At 41.4% G+C, this 24217-nt stretch overlaps 1 protein-coding gene across 1 annotated transcript in view; it reads left to right on the top strand.

The window, feature by feature from the left end:
* Positions 1 to 24217, top strand: part of LOC115644773 — a 230031-nt gene that overhangs the window by 81765 nt on the left and 124049 nt on the right. The window contains exons 4-5 of the mRNA XM_030549267.1: positions 11861 to 12256; positions 13824 to 14093. Coding sequence (XP_030405127.1) covers positions 11861 to 12256; positions 13824 to 14093 — 666 coding nt within the window. The remainder of the gene's footprint in view (positions 1 to 11860; positions 12257 to 13823; positions 14094 to 24217) is intronic.

Genomic DNA, 24217 nt, shown 5'->3' with positions numbered 1-24217 from the left:
CCTACTCTGAGTGACCCTGCTTGACCGCTAAGAACAGTAATGGATACAGCAAGATTCTGCTGACTTTTTGAGGAATGGACCTGCAGTCACAGAAAGAGACAGACCAAAAGTAGTTAAAGGGAGCACTCCCTCACAAATAATTAGCACCTTGGGAATAGGGTGGTTTTTCACACTCTCTAGACAGGGCAACCCTATGTCCGTTAGATGAGCAAAAACGTTACATGTATTACTCTGGCTCCTTAAATGAGTTGCTTTGTTGCAGCTCATTGAGTGAGCTATGACAGTCAATGGCACAACAGAGGCACAAATATATAAAAATCACCTGATGGCACAGCAGACTTGCAGACACTTCTCAGTGGCCACGCTGAATGCAATGGAAGAGATGCGTGTTTTGATAGGTGTCTGCTTTGAAGTAGAGCCAAATCCATGCCGCAATGGTTTAGAATGCCAATATACCTTGTCCACTATATTTGCAGATTAAATACTCCAGGTTAGGTCCATCTCTAATGCATTCAAGATATAAATTAATCTTGTCCGATCATCTTTCGTCATGTGTCTTGGCTCTCTTCCATGAGATTTTGGGTCTCAATTCTGCAGTCATATGCTTGTAAGTGGAATGCTGTCCATCTAGTGAGTCCCATTGCATTAGATGTGAGACTTTGCTCACATGGATCCAGTTGCAAGGTCAGGACCGTATTTTGCTGTAGCCACCTAGCACAGACACTAACCAGCGCAACAACTTTTTCCCATAACACAAAAGCTGTCTCTGAAGTACCTAGTACCTGCTAAAGAAACCCTTATACACGCTAAGGTGGAACAAAAAAGCGGGATTAAAAACTTGTTTGCAGTGTTGGTGTAGCTGTGTTGGTCCCATGATATTAGCTGTCTCTCTGGGTTAAAGTAGAATATTTCAGTGTTTTGTGATGAGAAAATATTTGTTCTCGGTGTTATATTGACATGTATGTTAAGAAAGTGTTTTTGTTTTCACAGAATACTCAATTATTGTTTTCTTGAAAGAGTTATTTATATTTTTTTAAAGAAAAGGATATAAAGGGAAGGGGCTTGTTGCCTCTGATAGCTGAAAAGTGCTGTGTTTGTAACTCTTTTATGTTGGCATTTTATCTTTGCCAGGAGAGTGTTGCACAAATTCAGATACTTACTACTTCAGTGAATAAAGTCTCACTGGCAACACAAATTCCAGCTGTGGACGTGTAATCAGTTCTTCTATGGTTTGAAAAGGGAAGTACCCTATGCCTAAATTTAATTTTCATGCGTCTTTGTCTATTTGGCTGCTCCCTCAAATTTTGCACAAATGCTACTTTGTAGCCAACTCAGGAGCCTGTCCTTTTGTCTGAGCAATAATTACCCCATCCCGACACAGAAGTGACTACAGTATGTTACATTATGCCAAATTGACTTGTATTAATAATAACCTGAGTTAAAGCCAAATCTTTGCCTGTGGTAATGTAGGACTAATTCCCTTGAGGAGTGGCTGTCTGCCAGAAATGTAGTTAAGAGGTGTGTGCAGCCTTTTTAAGGGTGACTTGAATTGACTGACAGCTCTAATGCTATTGAGTCAAAGGGACACCCAGATGATAACCTCAGTCGGAGTCATGCATCCCAATCTGGGGTGTGCTGTTATGGTATATACTTGTGCCAAAGAAAAAATCTTCTCCTCTGGATTCCAGTACCATCCTGTGAGTGCGGAGTCTAATTAGAATGGGCCAAACAGATCTGGCCAAGCTCTATGTCATCTAGGAAATAGGGCTACTATTTGGTCTGCAGAGTGTTACAATGGGATTTTCAGAAGTGCTCAGGATTGGCCTACTAACTCTGCTCCCACGGAAGTCAATTCAATCAAATATAATTAATTAACTCCATTTTTCAATTAATATTTTTTTTGTCAAATTTGTTTTGACCAGTTCTTGTCCTTAGTACTGAATGACTCACTTTTTTTCAGAGGGAAAGGCTGTATTTTGTGTGCTCTTTCCGAGCTACTGCCAATCAGAAAAAAAATAGCATCTGTTATTTTCCCATGGATTTGGTTGTTATTATCTGTTGTTCAATATTTGTATCATGGTAGCAGCAAGAGGCTACAGTGAGCATCAGGGCCTCTTTGTGGTAGGCACTTTGCAAGCACATATGATGACATTGGTCTTCTGCCCCAGGAGCTTGCAGTTGAGTTTAAGGTCTGGAATTTCTTTAGCCACCACAACCCCAGGTCCCCATTCACACAGTGGCAGCCACAGAGAAGCATCTCAGTATGCCTGCTACTGTAGTGTGATGGGAGGGCCATTTACCAAACTTCAGCCTCCATCAAAAACTATTTTGGATTCAGAGGGAGCTGTGGCTTTGCCTATTGACAGCCACCCAAGGCATTAGAGAGTGGAAGTCATCTGCCATCTTCCAAGGACAGCAAAGTGAAGTAGCCAATGACCAGATCAGTCATTCACCTCCAAAAGACAACCAGTCAGGTTGGAATGATATGGGTCATCACAGGGTGGGTTTTTCTTTCAAGCTTTTAAGCAGAGCACAATTGTTTGGGAACACAGAACCATCTGTTTTAATTCCAATTAGTTAGGTTAGGTAAGCTTTTGGATGTTTGAACTGCACTTTCAATCTTTTGAGATCCCACCATCACTAGATGTATACATACTTTTGCTACGTGGGAGGTTATTTACTCTGTGCTGTATTGCAATGGTGACACTTGTGTACTGTATGCCCTTATGTGCAGCTTGGCTGTGCTAAAGCTGGGGTTTGCATGTTTTTCATTTTATTCTCTTGTAGTCATCGTTATGAAAACAGTTTAAAGAGGAATCAATGATTATTATTTCTGTATGAGATTCACAAATGAGCAGAGAAATATCAGTGAGCTGCCAGTGCTAACAGAAATAGCTTGCTGGAATATATACACGGCCTATCCCGCAATGTGTACTCTGAGTGTATACTTGGAGTGGCTCAGTGCACATGACAGTCAAAATCAGTAGTGTTAGGGTGACAAATTTACAAGAGTGGGAAAGGATCCTGGTTGGGGATCAGACTAAGCCATCTACTGAAGCTGGCTGCTGCCCCTGTCTAGATGTATTAGCTCATTATACTTATAGATTATCATCATTATTCCAAGTGTATCTGCATAATTCAGGCATCATCAATGGAATTCTTAACTAAGCTTTGATTCTGGAATGTTTTTTTATTGGTGGTGAAGGATGATCCACAAATACTGCTACTGAATGTTGAGCTCCTATATTGACTCCACAAGGCTGGCAGTTTAAAGAAATGTATGCAGTGTTGTTGTGGCTGTATCAGTCCCAGGACATTATCTCACACACCTTCCCTCTCTAATTAGGAGAAATGTATTTTGACTTTTAACCAGAACAGATTTGATAAATTGGCCATTAAGGGTGCAATGGGATTGAGTCCTGTTGATTTCAGTACTAGTATGTAAAGTTAGGAATGTGCTTAAATGCTTTGCTGAACTGAAGCCAGAGTGTTCAACACCTTACATGATCGAGCCCTGACAGACAGAGACGTGAAACCCCAGGAGAATATATTCATGGTGTCACTTTTTGAAGTAAAACCACAAAAAGTCATTATTCTTGAACAAAAAAATTCAGAAACAGACTTCAAAGGGAAACAAGGGAACTAAAATTCATTTGCAAGTTTAACACATTAATTTGGGCTTGAATAGGGACTGGGAGTGGCTGGCTCCTTACAGAAGCAGCTTTGCCTCTCCTGGAATTGACACCTCCTTATCAATTATTGGGAGTGGACTATATCCACCCTGATTGAATTGGCCCTGTTAACACTGATTCTCCACTTGTGAGGTAACTCCCTTCTCTTTATGTGTCATTAGATAATGCTTGCATCTGTAACTTTCACTCCATGCATCTGAAGAAGTGAGGTTTTTTACCCACAAAAGCTTATGCCCAAATAAATCTATTAGTCTTTAAGGTGCCACTGGACTCCTTGTTGTTTTTGTGGATACAGACTAACATGGCTACCCCCGATACTTCACAGAATTGGTGAAAGCTTTTCTGCAATATTTCAATGGGAATTATTTGTCACTCTGTTTTGGGTAACTTTGCACTCTTCAGCTTTTGCTTTCCTGTGAAATTTGATTAAATAGCTAACCTCAGAATGAAAGCCTGCCAAAAATTCCAATTTCAAAGGCACCATTCACTTACTATGAATTCCATTTTCACTCGAAAAACTGTTGTGCTCTGGTATCAGAGGGGTAGCCATGTTAGTCTGGATCTGTAAAAGCAGCAAAGGGTCCACGAAAGCTCATGCTCCAAAACGTCTGTTAGTCTATAAGGTGCCACAGGACCCTTTGCTGCTTTGTTGGGCTCTGGGTTCTAGGTGGTCAGACCTGGTGGTTGGAGTGGTGGTGGTGAACAGGTACCAACGGTCAAAGCCAGAAGTAGAGTTGGGACCAAGCCAAGGGCAGCACTGAAACTGTGGTCAGAGGACTGGCCCTGGGTCAGAACCTGACTCAGAGTCTGTAGACGAGCCAAATAATGATTGTAGTTGGAGTCTGGATGCAGGCCAAAGGTTGAAGCTGGGTTGAAGTCAGTCCAAGGGTCTGGGGATCAGGAGGTGGGTGCAGGGCTAGAGTGGGTCAGGAACAGGACTGGAGCGGGGTTGGAATAAGGTGTGGACAAGGCTGAAGTGTGTTGGAACAAGGCTTCGCCAAGGCTGGTGCAAGAAAAGGGACAGGATTGAGGGCAGACTGGAAGCCTGGGGAGTCTGAAACATTGTGAGACACCAAGAGGGTTCCTAGCTGTGTGATACTATTGCACAGACTAACTTGTGGAATACTTGTGCCTGGGTGGGTCATCTGACCTGGGTCCTGCCCAAGAATAGACTGCAGCTGCATGCCTGAGGGATGAGTCACAGCAGGTTCTGCTTCACAGATGAGTCAGTGCAGCTACTGAAGCTCTAAAGGCTGCCCCCATCTCTGCCTAGTGGGAGGAGCCACTGGACTAGGGTGACCAGACAGCAAATATGAAAAATCAGGATGGGGGTGGGGGGTAATAGGAGCCTATATAAGAAAAAAACACAAAAATTGGGACTGTCCCTATAAAATCGGGACGTCTGGTCACCCTACACTGGACCCAGGCATCAAATGATCATGGGGGACAACAAATGAAAAAACAGGGACAGGAGTGAGGGTCACAGGGTAAAAAGCAGGGATGCAGAGTGGGACACTCAGCAGAGGACCCCAGACAGCGCCCACTGCTCCTCAAAGGCATCTAGGGAACCAGTGGATGCGACCCAGAACTCTGCCTGGAGATGCGAATTAAGGGACGATCAGAAATAGGCCCCACACGAGTCAGTGCAGCTGAGCGAGCAGCCCCTGTCTGGCTGTAGGTTTGCTTCACAAAAATGGGCTCAGATTTACTGGCAAAGGGACCTATTATCTAGCCATAAATTCATGAAACATGTCAGTGTGAGGCTGAAATGAGCTTATATATGCGTTTGTAACAAAATGTGCTAAAAACAACCCCCTCAAATCCTGAATATTTTGTCTTTGGCTGTGGATTTTCATCTGCTTCTGTGCCCCAGAAGTATACAACAGAAGTAAGTCCTACACTGACTGCCTAGATTGTAGGTAGCAGCACAGCGAAGCAGCAGTGTGCATAGGGCTCCTAGCCCCTGCTCAACGTGGCTGGGAAGGGACAGGGATTGAGCAGAGGTTGGACTCCCTTTGACAGGTCTGGGTTTGGTATGTCTCCATCAGCGCAGGGAAAAACTGAGAGGAAAGGTTGTGACTGGGCATAACAAGGTCCAAAGGCTGGAAGCTGAAGCTAGACGCATTCAGATTGGAAATCAGGAGGATATTTTCAACAGTGAGGATAATTGGCCATGAGAGCACTTTAACTAGGGATGTGGTTGATTCTTCATCACCCGAAGTCTTTAAATCAAGAATGGACGTCTTTCTAAAAGGTGTACTCTAGTTTCACTAGAAGCTATGGACTTGATGCAGGGACCACTTAGTGAAATTTTGAGGCTTGTATTAAGCAGAAGGTCAAAGTAGCTGATCAGAAGCCCCTCTGGCTTTAAAAATCTATGAATCTATGGCAGTTTCAGTTACAATATTTTCCCTACTGCTTCTAGGGTAGCACAACAACATATATTGCACCATACCCAGAGCTTGGGGCAAAGCCAGACTTTAGCCCTTCACCTGTGAAATAAAATGATTTACAAAAACTGGTGGGTTTAAGCTAAGAATGTAAAAATGATCTGGAAGCATCACATTCCCTTTTCCATCTCATGACTGAGAAAAAAAGTAACCACACCAACTAAAGCCAATTTATTAAAAATAATTTGATTTTAAGATGACACGTTGCATGCAAAATTTCACTTTAAAAGTGACTTTGTAGTTCTACTATATTATAAATTGAAAAGCTGGATAAACAAGGGTTTATAAATATTAAATAAATAATCCTGTACAGGCTCTTAACTAGCTTGGAGCACCATAAAATTAAAGAGAAATTTGTTTAGTGAATATATGAATCAAACCATTTAATTTGATAAATTAAATGAATACCAATATTATTGACAGCATCTTATTGTACTAGGTTAATTTTACTTAAAAGCTCAGTAAATTCCTTGAAAATAATTTGTTCCTTCCATGCCTTCTAAGGGCTAAACTGTGAACCTCTTACACCGACTAACAGTTACTCATCTGAGTAATACCATTGACATTTACGAGGCTCTATTCCAGAATCATATCTAAGATTTTACCATGAGGTACTGTGTTCAAGTAATGTAAATTTTCTAACAGCTTTACAAGTGAGAAGCATATACCATATGTGTGTGTATATATATATTTACTCCTCATGAAACAGAGCACTTATTGTGACTACATGATCTTGGTTAACAGTCAACAAATACTAGTCTACAGGAATTTTTATGGGAGTCCTTCCTGTTAAAGGGCACCATTTTCAGTCTAATGATTACAGATCATTACATTAATTTTTTAATTGGACAACATAATTAAAGTAATCTGCCACTAGTGAGAAGCAAGGAACATATCCATTGTCTTAATTTCACTCTCAGAATTGTTACTGCAGCTTCAAAGGGTTGCAAAGTTGTTTTCATAAGGCAAATCATTCAAAATAGTTTGCTATGTTTGCATCAGCTGTCAGCTTTGTAAATTTATTCTTACAATAGCGGGTTTTGACAGAATTTGTAAAATGCTTTCCCCCCAGTTTTTGAAATATGATAAATGTGACATACAGCTGACCTTTACACAAGGCCACATGTTAATATTCAGGACCATGCTTTTGTTTGTCTTGAACAATGCCTGTCATTAAGAAAGCGTGGATTGCCAATATGACCCTCTGTTAGAATGCTGGACCATTCCTGATTGGTCACCAGGAAACATCATGTGCCTTTGATTGAAATGACATGGAAGATGTATAGTCAAAGTGCTGTGCTCAGCACCACTGCTGTGATGTGAAGAAAACCACTTTGACCCAAATAGACCTGCACTCAAACAATGTCGCACCAACCAAAGACAACATATTGAGAAGAAAAATGCTTGTAAACTGCGTGTGCTGGAAGATGTATTAGCCAGACGGCCATAGGGCAATCTTTGAACCATTGAAATCTTTAGAAATATTGTTTAGTTCTTGAACAATACTTACAAACCTAATTAATCAAGCGTAGATGGTTATGTTCTCTCTATACATAGTGAATCATTTTAGTGTAAGAATAGAGCTGTCACATTTATTTTGCTGACCACTTCACAGGTGCTTGCATCCAAAAGCTTAATTTGAACATACATTTTAACACCAATTGTGATTTGAATTCCAAAAATACATTACGAACAGGTCCATGACATATTGCTAACAATTAATATGCTTCCAAGTGTTTGTGTTTGTTTCCATTTGTATGTTTATATTTTTCTTGGGCTATGACACACCATTTTTAGAGCTTTGTTCTTGTTATTTTTAATTTGCAGTAGGAATATTTTTGACAGCTCCTTCAGATAAGAATTTAAAACCTGTATTAATGAGTAATGCTGCAAGCAAGCTGTACAGTTTCAATCTAAAATCCATCAGATAAGTACAGCCTCATCCTGGAAAGTGCTGAAAAACTCCAGTGAATTCCCATGTTCCTTCAACTCCTGTTGAATTGTATGGGAACTGAGGGCATTCAGTTCTTTGCAAGTTTAGATGCTTCATATCCAGGATGCCACTAGTTTCCAAAGTCTGGCACATGAACATACAGATAACTATTGTCTTAACAAGTGCTCTAACAATTAAAAAAAGTGTAGGGTGCCTAAAAGCTGAAGACTTCTAGGCTGCTGATGGCAATTAATAACTTAATTAGACAAATACCTCTATTGCTTTTAGAAGGTGTTTTTATATTAGTGACATAGGCCCTGTCTACACTGGCAAGTTTTTGTGCAGTAAAGCAGCTTTCTGTGCTGTAACTCCAGAAATGTACACACTACCAAGCCACTTAGTAGCTCTGCTGCCCTGACCTCAGGTGACCAACCGTGAGCCCCACCCCTTAAATTCCTTGGGAATTTTGGAAGTCCCCTTCCTGTTTGCTTGGTGACGCGTGCAGTGGTCTCAGCGCATCTTTCCAGGTGGTCATGCCTGCTCCATGCACCAGGCGATCCCCCACTTGAAGCAGTGCTGAGTTGCTGGACCTCATCAGCATTTGGGGAGAGGAGGCTGTCCAGTCCCAGCTGCGCTCCAGCCGTAGGAATGATGATACCTACAGACAGATTTCACGATAAATGACAGAAAGAGGCCATGACTGGGACACACTGCAGTGCAGGGTCAAAGTGAAGGAGCTGCAGAACGTCTACCACAAGGCACGGGAGGCAAACTGCCGCTCCGATGCTGCATCCACGAGCTGCTGGTTCTACAAAAATCTGGATGCAATACTAGGTGGTGACCCCCACCTCCATTGCGAAGATCATGGTGGATACTTTGGTGGCTCACGTGCCAGTTGAGAATGGACAGAGCCAGAAGAAGGAAATATTGGATGACAATGTGAAGGGGGAGGCAGACCCAGAGGCAGAGGACAACTCAGAGGTCAGAGATGCATGCAGCCAGGAGCTCTTTCCTACCCCGGAGGAGGCTAAACAATCACAGCTGTCAGATCTTGGCAAAGTGCAAACAGGACAGGAGACCCCTGGTAAGTGGCTTTGATTTTGGGAATCACTGAAGCAAGTTGTTGGGGGCAGAAGGGTTGCAGAAAGCAGGCTTGTGTCAGTATGATGCGTGTACTGCCACATGCCTAGTCTGAGAAATGGAACAGGGTGTTGATTCCGTCACTTCACGGGAATCTGCCCCAGAGAGCTCCACGAAACTCTCATAGAGATACTGGGTAATCTGCTGCCATAGGTTCTTCACAGAGCTGCTTTGTTTCTTGCCCCATTAAGGGTAACTTTCCCATGCCACTCTGCCATCACTTGGCGGGGACCATTGCTGCACACAAGTGAGCCACCTAAGGGCCAGGGTGAAAGCTGTAGTCTTGGAGAAGACCCTCCCTTAATTCACTGCTCACCCTCAGCAGAAAGATATCTTCCATAATGAGCACTCAGAGACATGACCTTGGGAGTCCAGCCTCCTTCCTGGTTATCGCCGGCTGACTGGTTGCACAGAATTAGAAAGCAGCATTGAAGCACTAAAGAGGACTTTCTGCGTGAGGTTATGAGGCACTCTGTGGAAAAACGAATTGAAGGAGTGCCGTGACAGCGAGAAAAGGGACCGAAAGGAGAATGCAATGCGCCAGAAGGAAGCCAAGGAGTGGTTCTTAAAAGTTATGGAGTGCCAAGTGGACACGCTCCAGGTGCTACAAGCACTGCAAACTGAGCAGCTCCACACTCTCCCTCCCCTACAGCCACTGTCGCAAAACTCTCCCATGTGCCCCCCAGACACTGCCAACACTCGCTGCATTTCACTCCTGCCCCATCACAATCCTGCCCTGCGGACTCCCAATACCCACTGCACTCAACACCCATCCCTCTGCAGTTTAATCCTGCTGAAGTACAGTACTCACTGCATTGTACTCCAAAGGAGAAGGTTGGATATGATACCCGGACATACACAAATCTTTAATTGTCCCAGGATGCCACCTCCTCCTGGGACCTGCCCTTCCCCCATCCCCCACAGTGCTGATATTTTTTTTGTTTGTCTCTCTCCTCCGGTTGTTGTTTTTTAATAAAAAAGTTGTTTTTATTTGAAAGCAATCTTTATTCCATTAACTGAAAGCAAACAGAGCCCTGCAAAGCAACAGGCAATTTTCTTAAACCTTCATAGTGCATCATCTGCACCATTCACAATCACCTCCTGGCATTACAAGCACTGCACTCTCAAGCATAGCAACAAATATTAGTGGCTTTCAGCTTCAGATTGCTGCCTTAAGGCATCCCTGATCCTTATGGCCTCACGCTGCACTGTTGTAATAGCCCTGGTCTTTGGCTGTTCAAATTCAGCCTCCAGGCGCCCACATTTCTGTCCGTGCCCATAAGCACAGCCCCCAAAGCGCTACTAGCCAGTTTCAGGCCAATGAGAGTTGTGAGGACAGTGCTGGGGGTGGGGGCAGCGCACAGAGACCTGCTGTCCCCCTCCCCCCAAGGGGCGTGCAGAGACATGCGAGCAGCAGCTGTCCGCTTCCAGAAGTGGTGTGGGGCCACAGCATGCATGCAGCCTGCCTGAGTGCCCCGCTGCGCCTCTGGAGTCATGGCGGGCCGGACAGAAATGTTAGATGGGCTGTATTTTGCCTACCCTGGTCTAAGTGCTGTCCTGAGTAGGAATGGACATGCTTAAGCACATGTTTAACTTTAAGCACATGTTTAAATGCTTTAGGCCCTGATTCAATGAGGTACTTAAGTACATGTATAAATACATTGCTGTATCGGGGTTATAAAATTTATAACTTTTGAATGCATCAAGAAAATATTAAATTTTTACAGTTCTAAATATAAGCAGGAATATTTATGACTTATTGTTTTTTCCTAAGTATTATAATTATGGTACTGCCATATTAAAATTAAGTAGGCATATTTAATCTATTAAAGATTGTGACTGCGGGGGGTTTTCCTCCAACTCAGTGTTGAGGCAGTGTGGGAAAACTTACATTGCCATTGGCTGGGTTGTACTGACCTTCTGGATAAAGACTGCAGTTTTCTGTGCTGTCAATTCAGTGTCTCACTTAGGGCATGATCCAGTGCCTGTTAAAGTCGATAGAAAGACTCTAATTAAATTCTTTGGGCTTTTGGTCAAGTCAGTAACAACCAAATTCATGTGAAAAATTAAAAACAACCTGTAACCATGCAAAAACCCAAGACAGCTAGAAACCCAACTGCTTGATTTATGTATGCAGGTACTCTTGGTGCACACACACACAGGATTTGGTGTATGCAACTTGATTACATGCTGAAAATTGGCATCACAAATTTAGAGGCCGTGTTTGAAAATTTGATCCTCAGAATCAAAGTACAGAGTATGGCCAACTCCAAGCATTAAGATATCATGAGTCAGGATGGGCCCCACCCAAAATCATGAGCTTGGCTTAAAAATAATGAAAAAATTTCAAAATAATACATTTTGTGTTCTTTTTATTTGCCTTCTGGTGTTAGAGAGTTCAAGATTCATGTTCTGAGGGTTTTCTCCACAACTGCAAGAGCTAGAAACATTTTATTTAAAATGAAATCTGAGATTCTCAGATAGCAGCCTGATTCCAGTATCTGTGGCTTTAAGAAAATCACCAAATAGCAAGAGAGTTGGTAACCCTGTAGAAACAGTTAATTATCCATCTGGCTTAATTCTGTTGCAGCTTGGTAAATGTAATACTAATGTATGTACTTTAACTTATTTTTTCTCCATTTCAGTTTGTTTTAGAAGAGGACAGAAACAGGTTATGCAAACAAATATACCCATTCACCATGAATATAAAGTTCCAAAATTACCTCCACCAAGTTTGGCTTCCAGCAAGGAAGATCTGGCTGAAGCAATCGTCCACACACCTACTCCATCAGTTAGAAATCAGGAGACCCCTTTAACACAGACTATTGGATCAGAAGAAAAGAAAAAAGAACCTGAGCTCTTATGGACTAACACAGAAATTGACAAAGATACAGAGTTAGATGAGTTAGACAAACTTCGGAACAGTGTTTCTCCATTACTTTCTGAAACAGAACACACTCCCTCAGATTTCAGTAGGCTGACTTCAAGTATAGAGAGCAACCAGACACTGGTCAGCTTTGAGAGAGAAACTGACTGGTCAGGTATGTACTATATAAATTCCTGTCTCTATCATATTTTTCTACCAGTATTCATTTACTCCATTTTACCTTTAGCCTAATCTTCAACAAGACAGGGACTAGTACTGTAGGTGGATAGATGATATATTAGGAAATGTTTGAATCAACTAGCCTGTGTAACATGCTTCCAAAACCACTTGAAGAGTCACCATATTTTCTGCTGCAAATTAAATACTACAATATTGAACTTCTTTTATTTTCCACTCCTCTATTCCCCCCTCCACCCTGCCAAGAGAACTTTGGAGTGCTAAACGCTCCTGTCTTTGAAACTTGATGAGGAATCAAATTCAATTCTTAAGAACACTGATGTTTTCTGTATGTTAGGGATAATGACAAGGAAAAGAAATCAAACTGCAAAAATAAATGGCTTGATTCTGCAACCCTGACTCCCAGTGAAGGATGCTTATTCCCACTGGGTCACTGATTAACATATCCAATCTAAGGGGGATGGTGTTTCAAACCTTTCTGAGGATGGATAAACCATTTTAGGGCTCACATGGTACAAAGACTTTAGCAGCACTCACTTGGGATGACTTGCAGAGATCATTTGTGTCTTTGTCACTCATGAGTAAGGCTGCGGGTTTGTCACGGAGGTCACTGAAGTCATGGATTTTGTGACTTTCTGGGACCTCCGTAACTTGCAGTGTCCGGGGTGGCTGACGCAGGGGCAACCGGTGCAGTTCGGAAAGCCCCTGGGCCAGCCACACCGGCCACTGCTGGGGCAATCTCGTTCCGCAGCCTCTCCCCGCTAGCAGTAGCAGGAGTTTGGGTGTGGGAGGGGGCTCAGGACTGGGGCACAGGAGGGGTTGAGGGCCCTGGTGCTGCTTACCTCAGGGTGCTCCCAGGAAGTGGTGACATCCACTTCCCTCAGATCCTAGGTGGAGACCACGCGCTGCCTCATCCTGCAGGCACCACCCCCGCAGCTCCCATTGGCCATGGTTTCCAGCCAATGGGAGCTGTGGAGCCAATGCTTGGGGTGGAGGCAGCGTGCAGACCACCTAGGAGCTGAGGGAGGGACACATATTGCTATTTCCAGGGAGCCACACGGAGCCTGGTTAGGGTAAGGAGCCTGCCAACACCTCACCCTTCAGCACCAGTGGGGGTCCTGGGCTGCTCCCCCCAGAGCATTTGTGGCACCCCTGGGCCACTCCCCTGAGCACTCATGGCACACCTCAGGCTGCCTCCCCCCAAGATTTAATAAGGGGTATATAGTACATGTCATGGACAGGCCACAGGAGGTGAATTTTTGTTTACTGCACATGACCTATCCATGACTTTTACTAAAAATACCTGTGACTAAACATAGCCTTTCTCATGAGTGATGTGCCCCTTGCTGATAAAATTTGTTCTCTATATATTTTATGTATATATAGTGAGAGTTATATAAAATACATATGCACCCAGAAAATAGCAGTGTGTTTCTGTGTCTATTTGCACAGATACTTCACAAATATCTAATTTACAGATTTTTCTAGAAAACTTTCTCAGATTCACTCTTTCTCTTTTTCCATGTCTGCAATGGCTTCCTCAGACACAGAACTTGAAGCAACCAGAAGCAGCAGCCAAACTTCCTACCAACCCATTCTGCATACAAGCTCTCTACTGGTGGCAAGTGGTTACTGCAGTGGCTTTCTGAGCCCCAGTTTGAACAGTTCCAGTTACCATGGCACTGCAAACATTCTCCAAGCTTCATCATATTCTGTGAAAAAATGCTCAGGGCAAACACCTTCTTTCATAGAAATTTGGCATGACCGTCTCCTGCACCACTGGCCTGTTCTTCCACCGATCTCCCCACAAAGAGGTTAATAAATGTTTATTTTTTTCCCTGTTTCCATATGGTTTGTTCACAGGCTTTTGCTTGTATGTGTGTGAATGCTCACTTGCATTAACTGCTGTGAGGGAATTGTTCCACGAATGCTGGCCATCTTCAAATCAATGCCTGCACATAACAACAGAAAGTGCCTCAGATGTAGTGGTTTCCACAGGACCATTGTTAGGCTTTTGTGAAGCATTTTTAAACCTAATAAATAATGTCAAAAGTGTCTATCCTAGCCAAAAATGTTCCTTTTGAAACAGCTCTAATAGTATTTTTTTGTTCTGTGATGTCTCTCAGTGTTGTGAAGAATTTGAGCTTCACAATAGGAATCTGGTATATCGCGTGCCACTTTGCAACGTGGTTTTTTAAAAATATAATATAAAGCCTTTTTCTTTTGCAAAGGAGAGCTCCCATCTTTTAGCTTAAATGTTTCTTTTTTTAAATAATCATCTTCATTTTGAAGGTTACTGTTTTAAATGAAACTAAATTCCACAAAATACAGTATGATCAAATGTTAATGATGCAGGAATGAAGTGAAGGAAAATGAAATATTGAAGTCAATTAGATGTTATTTCAGTGAGTTTCCTCTGTGTGTTATTACATAACTCATAATTAAATTAAGTCTAAAACCTTTTGCTTTATGCACTGAGAAACAATGATCACTGTGGTCAAAAATGATTGCAATGGTCCTTACTGGCCTTAAAATCCTTGAATCTAAACCCTGATGACAATTTATGGTGAAAGAAACTCTAATTAATAGGAGACTCACTACAATTCATTATATGCCATGTAGTATGTAATAGCAACAAACTCAGATGTCTTTAAACAGCAGTTTAATTTGTAGGTAATATCACCATTTGTAGGATACAGTAGCCTCTAATAAACCAACCTAGCACTATGGAGAACATTTATGAGATGTATTTGATTTGCTTTTTTTGATCTGTTGGGATCTTGATATTTGGGGGAAAGTGAAAAGACTTACATGTGCTTGTCTAAGTCCAGTATGGTGCTTAAGTTACTTGATATTGTAAGTAGTCACTTACTTCTAGGCTGTGATTCATTCATAGAAAGTCAGATTGTTTCTATCTGGCAATGGAGGTTGCATTTTGACATGTTTTATGGCTACAGTAGTAATATATATTATATGGTATATAGACAGGCTACCTTCTGTGTTATCAGGGAACAACAATACGAGGCCCAAAACAAAATTTAAGTCACTGCAACTGTATTGCAGTGCATCATTCTAGATGTTGGCACTGATACATTTAAGCCTCTAATATTCTGCACTATAGTTCAGCTGATTTTTGCTGGTGTTCATTGTCCTATGTAGTCCACATTTAAAAAATGTCACTGCACATCCATGCACCATTCTTAGGCCCTGAGCTATGGCAATTGTTTCAGCAGGAGGTACATACTGTAAATGCTGGTTGCCATGGTTTCCTAAGGAAACAATGGCTTCCAGTAACTGTGAGTTGATACGATATGGTGTGCAAGATTGAATGTCATATCCTTTTTCTTGGAAAGAAAAATGAGTGTCACCAGTGCATTTTTCTTATATATTGAAAAATAACAGCATATCTTTCAATCAGTTATTAAAGTAGGAAAAGGTGAAAAATTTAAAGTACGGATAAACACTTCAAAATTACTCTAGAATTCCAGGTTTGCCTCTGAATGTTCCAAATCAAGATGAGTAAAAGGATGATCTTTTCTAACCGTCACCTTCCAAATGTAACCTGCAGTCTCGAAGTCAAGCAGTGTTCTCCCTGGCTAATGCATTACCACCAGTAATTAAGGTTCTGCAATCAGTACTTAGTTAACTGTTTTGTTGATGGGTGAGCCAGAAAAGAGCCAGCATTGTCCAGATATATGGAAAGAGGGACAGGAACCCTACATGTGTTCTAATCAGGCTGCAACTATATTATTAGATGTCTGGGACTACCTGGCAGATAAAAGTGTACAGTGCAGGTACACCATGCTCATTCAATATATACCTTGGAAGGGGAGAGCTTACGCCAGCCCCCACGTTTTCTGTCCAGGTCCCCCAACCAATACATTGCTGGGACCTTATCATCCCCCTTTCGAATGAGGGTTAAAGTGGGCTATAAGAAAGGGGGTTGACTCGCTGCCATATTAGTCATAGGAACCCCATACCCACATGTTCTGCTCTTTTAAGTCCTTTACCAAGCCATTTATCTGGTCACCGTATATCCTTCCTATGGAGTCCCTCCACTGGACAGCCGTCCCACACTTACTGAATGAGTTGTGATATCATAGCTTAACTCCCTTCCCTACTCAACATAACAAGGCCTTCCCTGAACCTGCTGTGGGGAAGGCGGACCCCCCCACCCCCACACACTCCACCTAGGCCAATTAGATGGTGAAGGAAACATTCCTTCCCAGCCCCCCTAAAAAGGAGCAGCTAGTGTGATGCTCACAGCAGGTCCTGACCAAACCTGGTGTTTTGCCACACCAAGGGGAGGGAGGGTGGGTGCTGCTGCCCCTGCTCCTGGGGAAAAGGGGTTGTCCCAGCCAGGCTTACCCCTTTTAAACTCCTCAGCCCTTCCGGTCTCAAGGGATATGTCAGCATCCCCATGCTACCCATTCCCTTTTGCAGCAGCTTCTGAGCACCTCTCCCCGCTCCCACCTGTAACACTGTCCTTCTCCTTCAGCAAGCTGGACAACAGCCTCCCTTCCCCCCATTTAACGATGCAGTGCAGCTATTAGCTCTGCAAAGCTGATAGAAGTAAGAAGTCTTAAAAAACTTATTTTTGTACTTAAACTATTGTGACAGGATTACACAGAGGGAGAATATCTGTTGGGAAATGTACATAAAATAGTCCTGTTTCTAACTCCAGTTGCACTTTTTCTTTTCTTTTCTTAGTATGCTACCAAAACCCTCGGGGTGGGAGGGGGAGATTATTTAAAATTATTCCTAACATTTGAAAATTCACAATGTGTTTGTAAGTGACAGAGATTAGGAATCAGAGAACATGGAGAAATTCTATGTTTTTATGAAAATTTTAGACATTTCTCAAGATTTCTGCCAGCTTCACAAAATATTTTAGAATTTTAATTTAATAATAATAATAATTAATAATTTCAATCCTTCTATACCTTCCAGTTTTCATAGAATATAAAGGAAAAAACCTGATAAAGGAAGGACCATTATTGCTGAAAGTAATGGGAGAGACAGGATTCCCTAACCCACCATATGAATGCTGCTGCTGGTACATTTCTATAAATTAAAGTGGAAAAAATAATTTTCTAATGCATTACATTGGGACGGCCAAACTTACTCACCCTCTGAGCCACATACGATAATCTTCAGAAGTTGGAGAGCTGAGTGTGCCAGCCGGGCTTCAGCCCTGCTGGGCACGCCTGTCATGGCTTGGGGCTTCAGCCCTACAGGAAGCGTCAGCGAGGGCTTGGGGTTTCAGCCCTGTGGGGTGCACCAGCCAGGTCTCAGGGCTTTAGCCTCACTCCTGCTGAAGCCCCGAGCTCCAGCAGACACCTCTCATGGGGCTGAAGGCTCAAGACTCCCCTCCCTTAATCTCACCAACCTGCCACAGGGCAGAAGCCCTGAGCACCCCGCCTCCCCAGTCTCATAGGTGGAGAATGGGATGGAGGTGGGGGGGGGTTCCGTGAGCCACACTTAAACTGTAAAAGAGCTACATGCAGTTCGCAAGCCACGGTTTGGCCACCTCTGCATTACATTAATGATGCCAAAATACATTAAAGCCAAACAAAACAAATATGTTTAGTACATCCACCAACACATTTATGTGTTTTCTGAGTCAGATATGCCTATCAAAATGCACACTGCAATATCACAAAAAATTAGTTTGCAAAATCACAATTAGTTCACACCGAGCTAGGGTGTGAATCTGCTGTACACGAATTGTTCACATGGACCCTGCTGACGCATATTAACAGTTAATGCACTTTGAACTATTCCTCTTTGAAATGCGACTAGTCAGCAGGTTAAAAAACACTGATTATTAACCATAGTATCCAAAGTACAGTGCCATCACTTTTAAAAAATGGGAGACGTATGGCTTCCATGGGATCTCATGAAATTCTGCAGGCAGTTTGCTGCTGCCTTTTTAGATTAGTTCCTACTAATGAGTTCCTACTGTACCTTTACGACTTGATTTTTAAAAATCATCCTCTTTGGCGTGTGTGCTCAAGTTGCACTATAACTATGTGTGCAAATATTTATAGGTGTAGATGATATCATGGTCCAGTGACTTAAGCCCTGGACTCTGATACAGGAAACCTAGGTTCTCTTCCCAGTTCTGCTCGTCTTCTATCTTTGACAAGCCTCTGTGTGTCTGTTTTCCTTCCCACCCTTGTCTGTATAGAGTGTAAATTCTTTGAGACAGAGACTGTCTCTTATTATGCATTTATATAGTGCTGACACAATGGGCCCCCAATCTCAGTTGTGACTTCTAGATGCTGAAGCAATACAAATAATAATCTAACTACAATTTACATCTGATCCCACAGTTCAAGTAGTTAGAGGCCTCGTGCTAAATGTATCCCTGGCTATATAACCATCGGGATTTTCCTTTCTCTTTCTAGTTGGGGAACCCTTGTCATTGAAGGTTTTTAAGAACAGGTTAGACAAAAATCTGTCAGGGATTGCCTAGGTATACAGAAGCCTGTCTCAGCATTGCAGGAGAGGGGGCTGGAATAGGTGACCAGTCGAGGTCTCTTTAATTTCAGTCTTACATTTCTATGATTTTGTTATCTTTAGGCCTGGGCTACACTAGCGGGGCGGGGTGCAAATTAAGATACGCAACTTCAGCTACGCTATTCGTGTAGCTGAAGTCAAAGTATCTTAGTTCAACTTACCTGGTTGTCCTCACGGCGGCAAGTCAACTGCCGCAGCTCCCCTGTCGATGCTACTTACTCCTCTTGCCGAGGTGGAGTACGGGCATTGATTAGCGTACCCTAAGTCTCTCTTGGCTTGTTGCACCATTGCTTGAACAAGAGCACCAGTAGCATCCATATGTTTTTCCATCTCCACTGTGACACAGTTACTTCAAGAGCAAGTTGAAAAAGAGGGGGCGGGGGAGAATGGATTATTTTTTCTTGAAAATCTTGACCTTCTTTCATCAAAATTTGACATTTTGTCAAAATTTCTTGCAAGTTTCCATTTATAAAATCATCTTCAATTACTTCTTTTCAGAATATCAGCCAAGGACAATGTGATCCACATTGAAGATAACACCAGTAGTCAAAGTCATTCTGATAAAGATGCTTGCTCTTCTTAGAAGTTCATCTCAGTACCTCGTGTTAGATTTATAAAACGTGCCTATTGTGTAGTCTCAGGTGCATATACAAATCAAGCTGTATATCTGGTTTAAAATTGTGCTTAATTTTCCTTTGGCCCTTATATATACAGGGGAAATGACACACACTCTTGGACATCCTAGTTAATTAGAATAGAAAGCAGCATCTGTTTTGGTTACAAATTAATAATAAAGTTATTTGGATTGGAAAGAACTATTAGTAGGTTTTGTAGTCCAGTCAGTTTGTCAAAGAAACTTGGAGCTGTACTTTGTCTGCTCCTCTACAGCCAAAATAATAGACCACACATTAATATTTGTACTCAGGTAAAAGTCCAGTTGGATTTGATGATAGTGACAAGACCATGCCTAATGTATAGGGAAGAGACATGCAAAAGATACGAAAAGTGGTCTGTCTCCCAGTAATTCAAAACATGCAGGCCAGTTGCAAGACCAGAAGAAAGAGAGACAGAACATTTAGAGGACTGGGAAATAAGCTAATAGTTCTATCATATCTGCAACCAACGGGAAATAGCTCAAATATAATTGTGTGAAACTGTTCATTTTCATCATGAAGATTATAATGGCATACCAGATCTTCTATACTTAAGGTTGAGCATCACTTTCTCTTTAAGTGGGGGTTATTCTAACTGCTTTAAAATCACCTGCTGACTTGAATATTTATATATATATGAATATGAATATATATATATATATATGAATATATGAATATATATATATATGAATATATATGAATCACATATATATATATATATTAGGGCTGTTGATTAATTGCAGTTAGCTGACATGATTAACTCAAAAAAATTAATTGCGATTAATCACAGTTTTAATTGCACTGTTAAACAATAGAATACCAATGGAAGTGTATTAAATATTTTTGGATGTTTTCCCACATTTTCAAATATATTGATTTCACTTTATATTATTATTTTTAATTACAAATATTTGCACTGTAAAATGACAAACAAAAGAAACAGTATTTTTCAGTTAACCTCATACAAGTACTATAGTGCAATAGCTTTATCGTGAAAGTGCAATTTACAAATGTTGATTTTTTTTTTTTTGGTTACAAAACTGCACTCAAAAACAAAACAATGCAAAACTTTAGAGCCTCCAAGTCAATGCAGTCCTATTTCTTGTTTAGCCAATCACTCAGACAAACAAAGTTTGTTTACATTTACAGGAGATAATGCTGCCCACTTTTTATTTACAATGTCATCAGAAAGTGAGAACAGGCGTTTACATGGGATTTTTGTAGCCGACATTGCAAGGTATTTATGTGCCAGATATGCTAAACATTCAATGCCCCTTCATGCTTCGGCCACCATTCCAGAGGACATGCTTCCATGCTGATGATGCTCATTAAAAAAATAAAGTGTTTAATTAAATTTGTGACTGAACACCTTGGGGGAGAATGGTATGTCTCCGGCTCTATTTTACCAGCATTCTGGAGTGAGTTACCAGCTAACTTGGACTGAGATTTGCAAGTCAAGCTATGTTTTCATTGCCTATTAGATTATCCTCTTTATAGAGATTCTGAAATTAGAATTTAGCTAGCCATTTTGTTGATTCATGAAACAGGATGAAACTTGCTTAATCTCCCAGCTGTATTGGTTCTGCCATGCTAATAGTAATAAACAAACTTTGGTCAGTAAGGTAGCAGATATGACTGTGAGGTCACACCAGAAATTGATTCATTATGGTGGTTTGGGGGGGAACCCTGATATAGCAACAGTACTAAAAACCCTGCTTCTAACAGAGCCCACGTTTATGTAAATACTTTTAACAAAAATTCTGTTGAGATATTTATAAAGTGCACAATCACTATAGCTGGTTAAATGATTTATTGCAGATAAGTTGTCAGATGAACTTAACATTTCTTTTCATGAGTCATTCATGCACAGACTTGTGATTTTTATGAATTTATTCATTACTGAAAAGTATTCTAATAGTTTGCGCAAACAAACTTCAGTCTGCATTGTCTATGAATTGTTCACTCTGATTCTTAGCTATTCATTATTCATGCTTGTGCTCTTATTCGTATGTGAATATAGGTATTCATTGGAGCATGGCTGTCCTTCCTCACATTTGTGCAGACTTATATATGAATAGTGAATGAAAGTGGGGCATGACCATGGTCAAAGTGAATAGCCACTAATATTTCAAATGAATTTTTGCAAACAATGAGCTGAATTCCTTGCTTGTCTTCAATGGATTTACACCAACAGAAAAGTTGGCTCAAAATTTTTGCAATATTCAAACAGCTCTAGCAATCACAGCAATATCTAATTGCTAACCACAACTTAATGCATTTAAAAATTATTAGGAAATGTAGTATTTGTTCATGTCAGTATATTTTCAGTTTATGCTGGTTACGGTGCTGGTAGCAATGTCTATAGTTAAGGTTGCCTAACACTTTCCATTTTAAAACCTTCTTTTCAGTTGCTTATAACTTAGCCAAGTTTTAACCATTAAGGCTGGAATTTTCCTTCTGGGTATCAGCCTCAGGCTGAATTTTTTGAAAAGTTTCAGCAAATATGTTCTGGCAGTTTCCGAGAACAGAAGGAGAGAACAAAATATGTTGTTTTGCCTTTGTTAAAAATCCATACAGGTATTGCACTGAGAAGTTCTAGTGTTTCTACTTTGGAGCATGGATATGAAGTTTGGCAGAGGGTGTCACTCTGGTATCAAGAAAATGCCCTTTGCTAGTCTCATGAAAATATACCCAACTTTTGACAAATTATAAACCATGAAAACCACACTTTCCATACATTCAGTAGAGGTTTGTTAGACTTCATCATCTAAATTCTCCAGGGATTCCATCTCATTGAGCACACTCCATTCCTACACAGCGTCTGTGTGCTGATGAGGCTGTGCGTGTGCTGTCCTGACACAGTGACTGAGCATGCTCCATCCCAGGAGCTCCAGGGATGAGCAAAACTTTCCCTACACTGGTGCCTTTTGGCTGCCAAAGGCCACCATTGCACCAGGCACCAAAACTAAAAGCAGAGAGACTGTGTGTCCTGTGGGCTAAGTGCCCCCACTGCTGATACACAGACTCCATGGAGGAGAAGGAAATAGCCTGACTGGAATGCAGAGGGATAAGGAGCTTAGGGCAAGGCGAGGCTGAGACAAGAGAAAGAGGAGGGCTGGGACAGGGACAGGGTTGTCTCTGGAAGAAGATTAGGACAGGAAGAGGCTGGTGGGGATAGGAGAACTAAATGGAGAGAGAAGTGAAGAGAGGTTAGTAAACACTAGAGCACCCACCTCTAAGAAAATAGAAATGAACCTAGGATTCCCAAGGTTCAACATTCCTTTGCTGTCAGCATGTACTTTTGAAACCCACCGGTAAAATGTTTCTCATTTCCCTCTGGTGGCTGATCCACACAGAAGCTTGCAATCTGCTACTGCTACTGGCTACCCTGATAGCTCAGTAGAGGCCTGTGCTATGGATCTGATTGTTCCAACCCTGCTGATAATGCAGGTTTGAGTCAATATGATTCCACATAATGACATTTCTGTTCTTTTGTTTGCTTTTTTAACCAGCGTCTATGTCATTACAGACAAAAAACTAAATTGAAAGAATATTAAGGTTACAAAAATTGTGCATTTAAAATTTAGGAAATGCCAGAATTATAGTCTGTACAATCTTAATTCAGCCCCCTTGTATTCATGTACTATGGTATAGTCTTTTATTATATGATCACGTACTGTTTTTCCACAGGCCCCCCTCTTCATTCAGTCCTCAGGGGAGATTGTGCTCTGGAAATGAGTGAAGTCTGTGAAGTGAAAGAAGCTGTGGTCTGCAGAACCCCAGCCTCATTTATTGCAGAAGTAGGGAGAATGAGGTAGAGGATTGTAGGAAGAGACGGGACAAGTCTCAGGGTTAATGTAGTTGAATGCCGCCCTGGAGAAGTGGCTTCTATTCCTGCCACTGCCAAAGAGTTCCTGTATGATGCACGGCATATCACAAAAGCCAGATTTTATACAGGTGGTCTTTAATGGTGGGTTCCTTATTTTCTGGATGCCCAGCTGGAGACACTTGGGTCTGGTTTGCAGACATGCTGAGCACTCACAGCTGCAACTGAAATCTGTGGGAGGCATGCTTTGAATGTGCTATAAAATAGTATATAGTCTGAAAAATAAAGCTGTAGACATCTCAGATTGGGCATCCACAAATCAGTGAATATTTTTTACCTTAATCTTTCTGTGCCTCAGTTCATCATCTGTAAAATGGAGATGAAAATGTCACTCTATCTCACAAGAATGTTATGAAGATGGATTAATGAATGTTTGTGAAGTATTCAGATCCTATAGTGAATATTGCCATAAAAAGTCCCTGAAGAAATAAAGAATTCTATATTCAGAGCAGTACTTGAAGAGTGTGCAGTATACGAGGCATGTTCAGTGGAACTTTTCACTCTGTTTTTATATGTAGATCTGCTCAGTGCCAGTGTAACGTTGGGAGATCATTATTATTAAACAATTAAAACAATCTGGTTCACGTTTGTGAAGAAAATAACTTGGCCAAATAAAACTGAATTGTCATCAAACCTAGGAAAAGCAGATCTATGTCCCTGCTAAGTTTTATGTTTCAAGTGGCTTCTACTGAGATGATAGAACAGGTCAAAAAAAGTCAGAAAGTATTTCTTAACTAAAAAATAGCCTTGCAAATACTTGGCAGTGGTGCTACCATTTTTGATTAATCTTTCAGGAAAAGTTCACTCTGATTTAAAGTAAACACAGCAAATTTCAGCCCAAAAATCAAAATATTGAGAAAGCTGTAAGGTTAACTTA

This window comes from Gopherus evgoodei, chromosome 1 (genome assembly GCF_007399415.2).
Source record: "Gopherus evgoodei ecotype Sinaloan lineage chromosome 1, rGopEvg1_v1.p, whole genome shotgun sequence".
In the NCBI taxonomy this organism is placed as follows: domain Eukaryota; kingdom Metazoa; phylum Chordata; order Testudines; family Testudinidae; genus Gopherus; species Gopherus evgoodei.
This window is presented reverse-complemented; position numbering and strand designations above follow the sequence as displayed.